We start from the raw sequence: 14,205 nt of genomic DNA, 5'->3' as shown, positions 1-14,205 counted from the left end.
CATTAGTTTTCACCTTAGATGTATTAAGACAGTCATACGAATTAAGAGGGCTGTGTTGATTCTTATAGCTCAGATATATTAGATCATTTAGTCATATATTTTAGATCTCACACACACACACATATGATCATTCAGATGTATACTTCAGATTTAAAGTTAAGATATATATAGATATTAGATCTCTCATATAGATATTACACACACATTTTTTTTATAGATAAGTGCTGTCGAAAGGGGACAATTCTCATTACAATGAAAAACATACTCATTCATATAAATCAGACCTAATCCATAACTGATTGCTTGTTGCTCTGATGATTTTGGCCAAAACACAGCCTATTTCAATAACCTTATTTTCATCGTTCACAGAAAGCCATTTGAATTGAGTCAAGCTTCCTACAGAGAGGTTCGAGATTGTTGTTGATTATGCCTGCTCACAACACTTCACATACATTCTTAATGAAACATCGTTTTCTGCTCGTCCACTCTCGATACTCCTGCAAGGAGTCCACATTATCATTAGACATATAATTATGGCTGTTGACGTTTATCTTGAAAAAGCTTACCAAACCATTAGTATTCAGCTCCAAGATAGCATTGGCCATAGCCCTTTTGTCTACCTCTTTGACGAAATCTTCAATTTTTACCACACACCATATCTTTGTGGTACAGGACCACCCACAATTTCTTCAATTTGATTGTGTAGGCATGTGTATAAATTTGTCCTTAGTAATAAGATCCCTTTGACCATTTGGAAATGTTGCTCAAACAATTTGTAAGGCTTCCTAGCCAAATAACTCATTGTAACTATTCAGGACCTAGTTTGTCAAACTATGGTCAAAGGCTCGAAAATATGGAAATGGAGTAGAAATGTTGTTTTTCATGTTTATAAACCTCATTTGGCATATTGACAAGGTTATAGGGTCCTGGGAAGTCATTGGGTTGGCAAATGACAAAAGTTGTCAAAGTTGCAAAAAAGTTGCTTGTGCAACTTTTGTAAATTTTCTTGCAAAAAGTTGCAACTTGTTGATCCAACGGTCATCTCATTCAAAAAGTGGTTGATTTCAGTTACATTGGTTGTAGGAAGGCTATTTATGCCTCTGTGGGTCGAGGCATTATAGTTGTTGAAGATTTGGCACTTGAATAATAAGGTTTTGCTCTATTTTACATCGTTCTTAGGTTTTTATGCTATTAATATGTTTGTATGGCTCTGTACGGATTGGCAGATGATCAAAACCTATATAGATGTGTAGATAGGAGACTTACCTTTTATTTGACATTGATGTGGTCTAAATCCATTCTGCAAGAGTTATAAGCATTTTAGTGCAAACATGTCAAAAACCCTAATTGCCTAGGGTTTTCACACAAAAATAACCCTATCTCATCAGTCCACCAATAGAAAAATCTGATTTTGGGTGAAATGAAGAGTTTAGAGTCAGTTTTAGGATGTTAGAGGTTTCAAAACAAACTCTTAAGGGCTCCATGGTCAAACATGCAAATTAGAGTCTGACATCTCTATGGCATACCAAGTAACAAGGATTTGATGGCAGATTGGGTAACAAACCTAACTTCAAGAAGCTTAGCCACTGAAAATTGGTGGATTTGGTGGTTTGTGACATGCTTTATCAATTCAAAATGGAGAATTCGTGGTGTGAAGGATTCTAAGGGTAGTTGCTTTGTAAATTAAGCTTAATTGCCCTTTTAGCCCTCAACGATCAAACTTGGTTGACTAGTCAATTGGTAAGAGCCAAACATGAATTTTAAATATGTTTAGAAGTCCCCAAAAGGGTGTCTGGAAATGTCCTTAGTTTATTTGTGTGATAAGGGAGTAGAAAGTTGTAGCCTGAAAACTCATTGATTAGACCTAATAGACCTAATAGGGCTAATAGGTTAATTTGACCAAAATGGTATTTTGGGTTTGTTTGAGTGGTCAAACATTGCTGTATTCAAGTAGTTGAAGTGGTCTCACATCATTTTGGTAGTCTCCATAACCATCGGTGAAGAGTTTTGGCATAATCCCTGTGTTGAGGGTTTGGTGTGTTAAAAGCCCAAGGGGCAAATGGCGTCTTGGATACAATTTGGATTTGGGAAAACTTTGTTGAATGTCTTTTGAGTCTTGGGAAGTTGTAAATGCGTTAAATATCTATGTGTGATCCTTGTAAGGAGTCTGGTGTCTCATTTGCAATAAAAGCATATTTGTGGTCCTCAAACTAGTTGGGTTCATAAAGGGTGAATGCCCCTTAGGGTTTAGGCCATTGAATTTCGAAAACAAATCAAACTTGTGGGTTGTTAATTAGGTCTAGCACCTTTGCATCATATTGGTATCAAAGTCGGTTTGATTGTTTGGATAAGACTTTGTGTATGTTGGTAGAAGTAGAAGGAGAGGTCAACACAATGCCTCTAAAGGGGATGATTGCAAAAGGGACCAAGAGGTTTCGAGAAATGGAAGAGAGGTTTAGAGCCATGGAGGCTGAGAAATATAAAGAAAAGAGAAAGAGAAAAAAAAGGGATGTAGATTACTTGAAAGAAGAAGAGGAGGAAGATGACAACCCTCCGAGAGAAGAGTAGGGGGAAGAGGTACCTGCTGTTCATGAGAATATTGTAGACAATAAGTAAGGAGTCTACTTATGTGAGGATGAACATTCTTGTCTATGGAGGAAAGATGAACCCTAAGGAACTTCTTTAGTGGATTGATGCACTCAATAATAATTTTGAATATAAGGAGATGCCAGAGGACAAAAAGGTGGAGTTTGTTAAAACAACGCTGAAGGGCTTTGCGCTAACCTGGTGGAATTACACTCAAGGAGAATGGGTATAGGTTGGAAGAAGTATGATAGACTCATGGGAGAGGATGCCAAGCAAAATTAAAGCCCAATTCTTACTTGCAAACCATGAAATACAAGTGTATAGAAGGTTTCATAATTTGAAACAAAAAGATATGGTTGTGTCCTCTTATATAGAGGAGTTTCACAAGCTTATAATCAAATGTGGACATGTGGAAAATGAGAAAGAAAGTTGCAAGGTACCCAAATGGCTTATGGTTTGATTTACAAGATGTGATTAGTTGAATAAATCCAATGATTGTTGATGAATGTTTCCTAGTAGCTTTGAGGGTAGAGGAGAAACCAAAAATGAAGAGTGAGCATAATAATAGAGGGAGAGGAAGGAACTTTAGAGGTAGAGGCAATTTCAGAGGTAGAGGAGAGTTTCAAAGAACCTATGGTGAATCTAGTCAAAGTGAGCATGGAGGAGATGCAAACTTTAGAGGGAACTTTAGAGCAAGGAGGCCAAATGGTAGAGGTAGATTTGGAGGATCAGGAAGGGTACCAAACACATTCACTGGCAGATGCTATAATTGTAACCAAGTGGGGCATATTGCAAATAAATTTCCTGAGAAGTAGACCTCAAGCAACCATGGAGGAGAAAGAAGAAACCATTTGATTAAAGAATATGAGGAAAGTGTAACTTTACCAATGGTGAACAACACATCAGAGGTTGGAGAGACCTTAATGTTCAGAAAAACACTACTCAAAAGTCCTTGTCATCGAGGGACCACCACTAAGTAAGGCTCTATTCGTGATCAACTATAAGGTCCAAAGTAAATTTTGCAAGGTAATTGTTGATTTAGGTTCCACTGACAATCTTGTATCACTAGAAATGGTAGATAAACTTAACTTGAGAAGAATTCCTCATCGAAGTCCTTATAAGATGTCATGGCTAAACAAGGGGCAACAAGGATTGGTCAATGAGCATTCATATGTAGAGTTTAATATAGGAACCTACAAAGTTAAGATCCCATGTGACATCATCCCCATGGATGCGTGTCACCTACTCTTAGGAAGGCCTTGGCAAAATTGACAGGAAGGCTAAACATGATGGAGAATAAAACACATATGCAATACAAAAGGATGGAGTCACCTATAATCTAACACCACTCATAGAGGAGAGTAATCCTAGTCATGAAGGGCTTGGCATTTTGATGGTAGGGGAGGAGTAGTTAATAGAAACCTTGAAGGAAGGAGATGGTTTAGGGTTTGTTTTGGTTTTGAAACCTAAAGATGAATCAGGTTTGTTTGACAGTATTAAGAAAGACATTCCTAGGAAAGTGTAGAATTTGTTGGAGAGGTATGAGGGAATAATGGTTAATGAGATGCCTAACTCTCTACCCCTTGCCAGAGACACTAGCCACCATTTGACCTCATACTTTGGGCTACTTTGCCAAACAAAGCAACATACAAGTTGACACCCTAAAAATATGCAAAGATTGCAAAAAAGGTACAAGAACTATTGAATAATGGTTGATGAGATGCCTAACTCTCTACCCCTTGCCAGAGACATTAGCCACCAGTTGACCTCATACTTTGGGCTACTTTGCCAAACAAAGCAACATACAAGTTGACACTAACAAAATGCAAAGATTGCGACACAGGTACAAGAACTATTGGATAAGGGCTTGGTAAGAGAGAGTTTGAGCTCATGCGCAGTTCAAATTGTACTAGCACCTAAAAATGATTGCAAGTCGAGGCATTGCATTGACTCAAGGGCTATAAACAAAATAACTAAATGTACAAATTCCTTATGCCAAGAATAGAAGACTTTATGGATTGTTTAGGTGGGCATGTTATTTTTCCAAAATTGACCTTAAAAGTGGTCACCACCATATAAGAATAAGAGAGGGGGATGAATGGAAGACTGTTTTTAAAACTAATGAAGGCCTATATGATTGGTTGGTCATGCCCTTTGGTCTCTCTAATGCTTCAAGTACAATGAAGTGTTAAAGCCATTTATTGGAAAGTTTGTTGTTGTGTATTTGGATCATATACTTGTGTTTAACAAGTCAAAGGAGGAGCACTCAAAACACTTGGACATGGTCTTGAGAAGGTTGCATGGAGAAAAGTTGATGATCAACCTAGTAAAGTGCAAGTTTATGCAAGAGGTTTTGTAATCTCCAAGGGAAGTTTGAAAATGAACCCTTCTAAGATGGAAGCTATATTGAATTGGCCCACTCCAAAGTCAGTAGTAGATGTGAGGAGATTTCATGGTTTAGCCACTTTCTACAGGAAGTTCATCAAGAAATTTAGCCATATATGTGCACCTATGTTGGAAACCATCAAAGGAGGACAAAAATGTAAGTTTTTTTAGACCGATGCCACTAATAGGGTATTTAAGTACTTGAAGCAAAGGATAGCACAACAATGTATCTTGGTGTTGCCTCATTTTAACAAAGTTTTCATTATTGAATGTGATGCAAGTAACATGGATATTGGTGCAGTTTTAACTTTTTAAGTTAGGAGGGTAGACTAGTAGCTTTTTTTAGTGAGAAGCTCAATGAGGCTAAGAGGAAGTACTCCTCTTATGACTTATATGCAGTGGTCCAAGCATTGAAAAAATGGAGACACTATTTTTTGCCTAGGGAATTCATTGTTTTTATTGACAACCATGCATTAAGTTTTCTAAATGGACATGACAAATTGAACCACAAGCACATAAAGTGGGTGGAGTACTTGTAGGCATACACATGTACCATAAAACACAAGAAGGGAGTGGCCAACAAAGTGGTAGGTGCTCTTAGCAAGAGAACAATGATAGTGCAACAAGTACAACTACAAAATGTGGGCACTAAATCCCTTAGAGACAAGTACAACGATGATGTGGACTTCAAGGAGGTTTATGAAGTACGCAACAATTTTTTTGATTCTTGCTATGTTGAGTATTTTGATTATCTCATATAGAATGGTTTGTAGTTTTTAAGGGTAGCCAAATATGTGTCCCTAGATGTTCCATGAGAGAGCATCATAAAGCATAAATATTGTGGAGGCTTAGGAGGCCATTTTGGTCTTGAGAAGACCCTAGAGCAAGTAAAAAGGTTCTACTTTTGGCCCAAGATGCAGACAAACATTGAGAAGTTTGTAGCGTGGTGTATGATTTGTCGAAGGGCCATGGGAGTGTCATCCAATGTAGGACTCTACCAACCCCTCCTATTCCAAGAAGACCATGGGAGAGTATAAGTATGGATTTTGTTTTGGGATTACCAAAGACACAATGGGGTTATGACATTGTTTTGTAATAGTAGACAGTTTTAGCAAAATGCCTCATTTCCTACCTTGTAAGTGTACTAATGATGCCTCCCACATTGTAGGAATCTTCTTCAAAGAGGTTGTGAGGATTCATGGATTGCCCTTGAATATTGTCTTAGATAGAGATTCAAAATTTGTAGGTCACACTTGGAGGACCTTATGGAAGAAGTTGGAAACAAATCTATCCTTTTGTTCTACATATTATCCTCAGATAAATTGAGGTTGTGAATAAGTCATTGGGACCTTTTGAGGTGTTTAACCAAAGAAAATGGGTAAGCATGGGATGTAATCTTACATTAGGCAGAGTATACGTGCAATGACTTGGTAGATAGAAGCACAAGAAAAAAACACTTTTGAAGTGGTGTATGGGATGAACCCAAGGGGGATACTAGAACTCAGCAACCTACAAGCAATCAACAAAAGAAGTGCACAAGGTAAGAATTTTGCATGGGCTATGAGAGGCATCCATGAGCAGGTCATGGAAATTCTCCAAAAGAACACAAATATGTACAAGGAAAGAGCAGATGAGAAAAAGAGAGATGCACAACTCAAAGTTAGGGATTTAGTGTTGGCTCACCTTAAGAAGGAAAGCTTGTGAAAAGGAGAACACACTGAACTGACAATGAAAAAGATTGAACCCTAAAAGATAGTGCACAAATTTGGACAAAATGCTTATATAGTGCACAAATTTGGACAAAATGCTTATGAAATAGAACTACTCCTTGGCATAGCAATTTACTAATTTTGAATGTTCTCGAGTCTTTTCCCATACAAAGACACTTTGATTATAGGTTCCAATGTAGGTTATGTAGTAGAGGATGATGAGGATTGGGTGAAAGACATTCCACCTAGTCAATCCTTGAGGTTAAAATGCATCTTGGACACAAAGGAGGTTAGAAAGACAAGGGAGAAAGCATGCAAACAATACCTGATCAAGTGGTAGGATCTTCTTGAAGAAGATGCTACTTGGATGGATGAAGATGACATAAAAATAGCATGGTAGCATTGTTGAAGACTTAATCTCAAGAAAGACTTGAGATTTATCCACACTCGGGAGCATGTTGCAAGAGCATCCACAGTGTCTTCAATTTGATTGTTTAGGCACACTTAGAAATTTGTCCTTGATGTAATAAGATCCCTTGGACCATGTGGAATTGTTGTTCAAACAATTCGTAATGCTTGCTGCCAAATTGTTCATTGTAACTATTCAGGACCTATTTAGTCAAACTATGGTCAAAGGCTTCAAAATGTGGAAATGGAGTAAAAATGTTGTTTTTCATGTTTGTAAGCCTCATTTTGCATATTGACAAGTTTATAGGGTCCTAGTAATTCATTGGGTTGGCAAATGACAAAAGCTGTCAAAGTTGCTTGTGCAACTTTTGGAAATTTTCTTGCAAAAAGTTGCAATTTGTTGATCCAATGCTCATCTAATTTAAAAAGTGGTTGATTTCAGTTGGATTGGTTGGAGGCAGCTATTTATGCCTCTTTGGGTTGAGGCATAACAGTTGTTGGAGATTTGGCACTTGAATAATAAGATTTTTCTCTATTTTACATTGTTCTAAAATGGTTTTTATGCTATCAGTTTGTATGCACGGCTTTGTATGGTTGATAGATGATCAAGACCTATGTGGATGTGTAGATAGGAGACTTACATTTCACTTGACATCGATTTGATCAAAATTCGCTCAGATTTGCAGAAGTTATAAGTATTTTAGTGCAAACAGGTCAGAAACCGTAACTGCCTAGGGTTTTCCCACAAAAATGACCATATCTCGTCATTCCATTAGTAGAAATATCTGATTCTGGGTGAAATAATAGAGTTTAGGGTTAGTTTTAGGATGCCAGAGGTTTCAGAGAAAACTCTTAAGGGCTCCATTATCAAATATGCAAATTAGGATCTGACATCTCAATGTGACAGACCAAGGGTTCGAAGGCAAATTGGGTAACAGACCTAAGTTTGAGAGGCTTAGGTACTGAAAATTGGTGGATTTGGTGGTTTGGAGACATTCTTGATCTGTTCCAAGTGAAGATTTGGTGGTGTGAAGGGTTCTAAGGGTAGTTGCTTTGTAAATTAGGCCTAATTGCTCATTTAGGCCTCTGTGATCAGATCTGGTTGACCAGTCTGGGAAGACCAAAACCTGAATTTAAAATATGTTTAGAAGTCTCCAAAAGGGTGTCTGGAAGTGTCCTTAGTTTGTTTGTGTGATAAGGGAGTAGAAAGTGGCAGCCCAAAAACTCACTGATTAGGCGATATAGACCTAATAGGGCTAATAGGGCGATCTGACCAAAATGGTGTTTTGGGTTTGTTAGACTGATCAAGCCTTGTTGTATTCAAGTGGTTGAAGTGGTCTCAAATCATTTTAGTAGTCTCCATAACCACTGGTGAAGGGTTGTGGCATAATCCCTATGTTGAGGGTTTGGTGTGTTAAAGATACAAAGGGCAAATGTTGTCTTCAATACAAGCTGGATTTGGAAAACTTTTTCAAGTGTCTTTTGAGCCTTGGGAATTTGTAAATGCTTCAAGTATCGATGTTTGATGCTTGTAAGGAGTTAGGTGTCTCATTTGCAATAAGAAGCTAGTTGTGGTTCTCAAACTAGTTGGAGTCATAAAGGGTGAATGTCCCTTAGGGTTTAGGTCATTGAACTTTGTAAACAAGTCAAACTTGTGGGTTTTTAATTGGGTCTATTAGCACTTCTGCATCACCTAAGGTATCCCTTTGCAACCTTCACAATGTCTCTTTATACTACATCATCCCTCATTACAAACAACCTTTTGCATTAAGCCAAGATTGTCTCATCTCTGCACATACAATTAAGACCAAAATGATGATCCTTTGTTGCCTGGGTGTCCAACAAATGCAAATACTGTCATGAGCCCTAACTAACGTATGTACAATACAAATATATTCTTAAATACATATACTTTATTTAGACATGACTCTAATAATAAACATATAAATCCCTCATTCAATGTTTGGTCAATAATTAATAGTTAAAATGAGGCTTATTGGATTAATATAAAAAATATATTAATCCAATTAATGTTAATCAGTACTCCTAATCAATACCAATAATTTTAATAATCAATATAATTTCAGTGATTAATCCAATTATAATAGTAATACTTGTCTTCAGTTAATAATATTAATGATATTGTAATCATAGTAACGTGAATCGGAATTGTATCGGAATCGGCACGGCCAAATCGAATCGTGAATCGGGGGTGAATTGCCGGTGAATCGGCAAATTTGAAAAAACCCTTTAAATGTAAAGATTTTAACAATTTAAGACTTATTTCATGCACCCTTTATTGAATATAACTTAAAAACACTATAACATCATCAAATAGAATCTAACATACATAAACATGAAACATAAAATCCATCACATACGTAACTATGTTATCATTATGTACTAAAATGTAAATTGTATGCTAGCTGAAGTAAATAAAAATCAAATGATCATAATGATTCAAATCATAGAATCAGTAAGATGAAATCATGAAGATCTATAAGACATCAAATCATAAATGTATGCATAAATCTAAGATGAAGATCCATGAAAGTTTGAAACATATGTCTATCAGTGATTCAGTATCACTATCAATATCTATACAGTGTAAACAAAATATAAAAACAAGGCTCCAGCTCAAGCCTCATCATCCTCATCATCATCCTCTAGCTCTGCTGCAGCCTCAACCTCAGCCTCTGAGTATCCAGTTTGCCTATGAGAAAGGCGTGTAAGGTAGGTCCTAGAGGACCGCCGAGCCATGTCCCCTGCATGGGCAATGGGCTCATGAATAACATCGCTAGGGCCTGCGTCTGTGCGTGCGCGTGTGCGTCTACCAATGCCTGAACATGCTCTAGCTGCCTCCTCTGCCCTAGCCACAGCCTCAGCCTCTACATCCACCTGGTCAACCCACGCGCGGTCTTCCTCAGTGAAGACTGGGTCTACGGTCTCTGTGATCCACTTTGATTCTGGATCAATCTCCTCTAGAATGATCGAAGAGGAGTCAGCGCCCAAAATCTATCTAATCCTAAGACGAAGGTTGTAATGAACAAAGACAAGATCATTCAACCTCTGCACCGTCAACCTGTTTCTCCTCTTCGAGTGGATGTGCTCGAACATGGACCAATTGCGCTCACATCCAGAAGCGCTGCTCGGCTGACTCAGAATGTGGATGGCAATTTTTTGAAGGTTTGGGGTTGTGGCCCCAAACATTTGCCACCATCTATCTGAAATAAGGAAAAAACAAAAACAATTAGTGTCATTTACAAATTACAACTCTAAAATTAATGCATTATATAATCAACTTTAAGTTTAGAATCTAGATTCATGAACATTGAATATATTATTTAATTTTTACCTGGCTGTAGTGTTGTCTGAGCATTTATGGCCATCCTGCCAGAGAAAAGTGGCCCCTCCTTATTGTTGAACTGGTCTAGCTCAACAATCGCAGCAGCGCTATTTTCATCGCTACTCAATCTCTGAATCACTGTGTATAAACTAGTGAGAACCTCCGCATCCGCCTTGAACTCAGGACGAAAACGAAATGCCGGATTCAGATAGTAAGCTGCTACGTGGATGGGTCGATGGAGCTGATTCTGCCATCTCCTATTGATGATGTCTCAAATAGGGCCATACCTCTCCTGCACTCCTGCATATTGGGCTCTGATGGCCTCCTTGGCCCTATCCATGCCCTCATAAATGTAGCCCATAGAGGGCTTCTCCTCATCAGCAGTTCGTAGCAAAGCTACAAGGGGCTCAGTGACCTACATATAAAGTAAAACAAAAAATTTGAGTCAAAACTTAAATATAAAATAATATAACTTAAAGTAAAAGCAAAATACTAAATGTTAAATTGCAATAAATTTACCTTAAGGATTTCTCTAGCGGGTTTCCAAAAACCATCCTCATCAAATATGCAATCCGCCACATCTAACCCTACAGTGGTCGTAGCATAGGAAGAGCAAATCCACTCCTGCCCAACAAACATGCTCCTCAATCCATCCCTTGATGTCAACAAGGACTGCAAGGTGATGAAATTCGAGGCAAACCTCGTGATACCTGGGCGAGCTAACTCCTTGCCTTTTGTGTACTTCCTCATTGTGCTAAGGACAAATGCATGATTATAAATGAATTTGCATATATTTTTTGCCCTTTCCACACATGACTTGACAAACTCAAGTTTGCCAATTTCCTCCAACATGAGGTCAATGCAGTGTGCCGCACAAGGGGACCAAAATATGGTGGGGTGCCTCTCCATCAAAAGTTTACCTACAACAATTTTAAGTCAATTAGAAACTCAAATTTCAAAATTCAAATAAATTTATTTTCAAAACTTGCAAAGTTAAAAGTTTACTTGCTGCAACATAATTTGCTGCATTATCCGTGACCACCTGGATCACATTTTGTTCTCCCACCTCTGCTATAACTTCCTCAATAGCCTCACATAAATATGTGGCATTTTTCACATGTGCGGAAGCATCAATGGATTTTATGAACATGGTATATCCTACAAGTAACAAAACAACGAATTATAATATTAAATGGATCATTAACAAATTAACATTCAACAAATCAAAATTTACAATGTATGTAGGAAAGTAGAATGATCAATCACCTCCACAGGATACAAGAAAATTGAGGAGTGTTCTATTCCTCCTATCGGTCCAACCATCAGTCATGATGGTGCAACCCTTTGCAATCCATTCCTTTCGGTTCTCCTCGAGGTCAACCCTCATGTCCTCTACCATCTCATCCAAGAGGTATCCGCTCAACTCAGCCTCAGTTGGGGCTTTAAACTCCGGACCACAAATAGCAACCGCATCTATCATATTCTGCCAATAAGGAGCCCTGTCACAAATAAAAGTTTAGATGTCAAAGACTCAAATTATAAAACAAGTAGATATAATTAAAGTTTTACTTTTACTTTTAATTTTAGCTTTAAAGAAAACAAAGAAAAAAGAATCAATTACCTGGCTGCAATAAATGGAATGTTGCAAAAGTACCAAAATTTGCATATCTCCTTTCTGGCAGCATCGTGAATCTCCTTGTTCAAACCCATGCCCTCAAGCGTGAGTTGGGAACCAGGAGTAGTGCGGGGCACAGAGTAACTATCCATTCTGTTTTTCCGCACTCTAGGCTGCAATAGGTTGGTGTGGGACTCCGTCTCAGTATGTGACCGACTAGCACTAGCACTAGCACGAGCAGAAGAACTAGGATAAAAAGGAGGCGTAGAAGAACCCTTTCCAACACAACCTACGGATGCGGAAGCTGATGCAGATGCAGATGTGGATGCGGCTGCAGATGCGGGAACATGGGAGCCAATACCCCTTAACCCTTCAACTTGCATTTTTCTATTTGCTTTGTCTTTTTCAATTTTTTCTAATGCCATTAAGCAAGTGCGTTTTGCCTCAGGAGTTTGGTGAGTGCAAACTGTAACATCATGTCCAGGTATAGCAGCAATGTGGAATTTCAATCTATAAATATCCCCGGAAGTTATTTTTTCTTTACAAAACATGCATTTTGTTTGATATTTGGTTCTTCCAGGAAACTCTTCATTATATTTCCAACATTCATCTTTTTTACCCATTGGAATTTGCGAAAAATGAGAGCAAAGGCTGCTGCAATAATTTTTTTTAATGTAAAATATCAAAGTTTGAAGCTAATAAAAATTAGAAAACAACAAACCCTAGCTTGCAACTTAGTAAAAATAAAGAGCATTCAAAATTTACACTAAAATTCTTGAAAACTATAGAAATTTAACAAAAAGCGCATAATACACTAAAAATTTAACAAAAAATGCATAATACACTAACATGCAAGAAAAAAAATAAGCACTTACCTCTTGCAAATGAGTTGAGGAGTGTTGATATTGGCTCCTTAATGCTCCCAAAGCAATTGATGGGCTCCCCAAATGGCCTGTTGATCTCTTTGGTGCTCCTCCTTCTTGCCGGTTGGAAACCTATGGCTTTTCTTTTCTCTTCTTCTCTCTCACTTTTCCTCTCTTCTACTCATGCTTCACAAATAGAAGGCCCTTTAGGGTTATAACAAAGAGAATAGGTCAAAAACAAAGTGAAAAAAAAAGTGATTTTTAAAAAAATTTCAACTTCCCTTTTTACATGCCGCGGGCGATTCATAGCCGATTTTGGCGATTTTTTCATGAATCGCCTGAATCGCCTGAATCGCCGATTCAGGCGATTCATGGCCCAGAAATCGGCGATACCGATTCACGATTCAAAAAAAATCGTACAGGATGAATCGGGTCGCGGAATCGCCGATTCAGGCGATTTTTGGGCGATTCTTGTTACTATGATTATAATGTTAATAACATTATAAGTAGTGATGTATCCTTGATTTGAATGACACTTAGAAGCTGAAAGATAATCCATTAAAGAAGCTGTGTCTACCTCAGCCGACGCTCATATCCACCCACACTGGAAGGGACGCGTCCCATGGTAATTGAGGAGACAAACCCAACAGTTTATATAAATAGAGGAAAATAGTCAGCTTATGTGGAGATATGCAGCGCTGGAAACAATAGAGTGACAGCGAACAGATCACCAGGTCTGAACAAGGAAGTATGGTATTTACTCCCATATTACAAAAGAAATACACAGTCAGCAGTACAGTGGCAGTATGTAAGGATTTCAGGAATATGTTAATGTTCAAATAGATTTGTGATGAGAAATTTATATATATTTAGGGAACTATATTAAGAGGTAACGATGACTCTTAGATATAGAGGATAAGAATCAAAATTATATAATTTTATTAATAAGATACACACACACACATACATATATAATGGTGATAGTTAAAATACTATTAATCAATCTGGATTGTACATATTCTATTTGATATATATCTATTTTGTAAAATAGAAGCCAGAATTATAAATGTATATGTAAATCTGTTATATATAAGTATATCTGGATGCTTAACACATATGAATATAGAGCCTGAAGGTGGTTAGTGATAGGAACTAAGGTATATATAATATTCAGTCTATTACAAATAGGAGTATAACAAGATTTGCAGATATAGAAATATATATTTCATAATAATAATGATAAGATCTAAATGGATATATTCATAATTATATATTTGGTAACAAAAAGGAATT

At 37.5% G+C, this 14,205-nt stretch overlaps 2 protein-coding genes and 1 long non-coding RNA gene across 5 annotated transcripts in view; 1 reads left to right on the top strand and 2 right to left on the bottom strand.

Moving 5' to 3' along the window:
- Positions 1–14,205, top strand: part of RSH1 (RELA/SPOT homolog 1) — a 199,202-nt gene that overhangs the window by 4,958 nt on the left and 180,039 nt on the right. The gene's annotated exons all lie outside the window — the stretch shown is intronic.
- LOC149572608 (uncharacterized) lies at positions 10,104–10,569 on the bottom strand. Its single transcript, XR_016359714.1, has 2 exons — positions 10,444–10,569; positions 10,104–10,312 (listed from the first exon to the last, which is right to left on the bottom strand). It is a non-coding gene; the product is annotated as an uncharacterized LOC149572608 (long non-coding RNA).
- On the bottom strand, positions 10,715–12,216 carry LOC149572607 (uncharacterized). Its single transcript, XM_089813730.1, has 5 exons — positions 12,056–12,216; positions 11,701–11,933; positions 11,477–11,592; positions 10,954–11,354; positions 10,715–10,849 (listed from the first exon to the last, which is right to left on the bottom strand). Exons 1-4 carry the CDS (start codon positions 12,199–12,201, stop codon positions 11,343–11,345), a joined length of 507 nt encoding a protein of 168 aa, XP_089669856.1. The 5' UTR covers positions 12,202–12,216; the 3' UTR covers positions 10,715–10,849; positions 10,954–11,342.

This window comes from Cupressus sempervirens, chromosome 2, assembly GCF_028749045.1.
Source record: "Cupressus sempervirens isolate cs-2001-9-10 chromosome 2, ASM2874904v1, whole genome shotgun sequence".
Classification (NCBI taxonomy): domain Eukaryota; kingdom Viridiplantae; phylum Streptophyta; class Pinopsida; order Cupressales; family Cupressaceae; genus Cupressus; species Cupressus sempervirens.
This window is presented reverse-complemented; position numbering and strand designations above follow the sequence as displayed.

What these genes read in the sequence shown, in the direction of transcription:
- LOC149572607 (XM_089813730.1), bottom strand. Translation starts at nt 12,201, where the DNA reads ATGGATAGTTACTCTGTGCCCCGCACTACTCCTGGTTCCCAACTCACG. An exon ending in ATTCCATTTATTGCAGCCAG is followed by an intron (nt 11,934 to 12,055) that starts GTAATTGATTCT and finishes TATTTGTGACAG; the next exon opens with GGCTCCTTATTGGCAGAATA. An exon ending in TTTTCTTGTATCCTGTGGAG is followed by an intron (nt 11,593 to 11,700) that starts GTGATTGATCAT and finishes TGTTACTTGTAG; the next exon opens with GATATACCATGTTCATAAAA.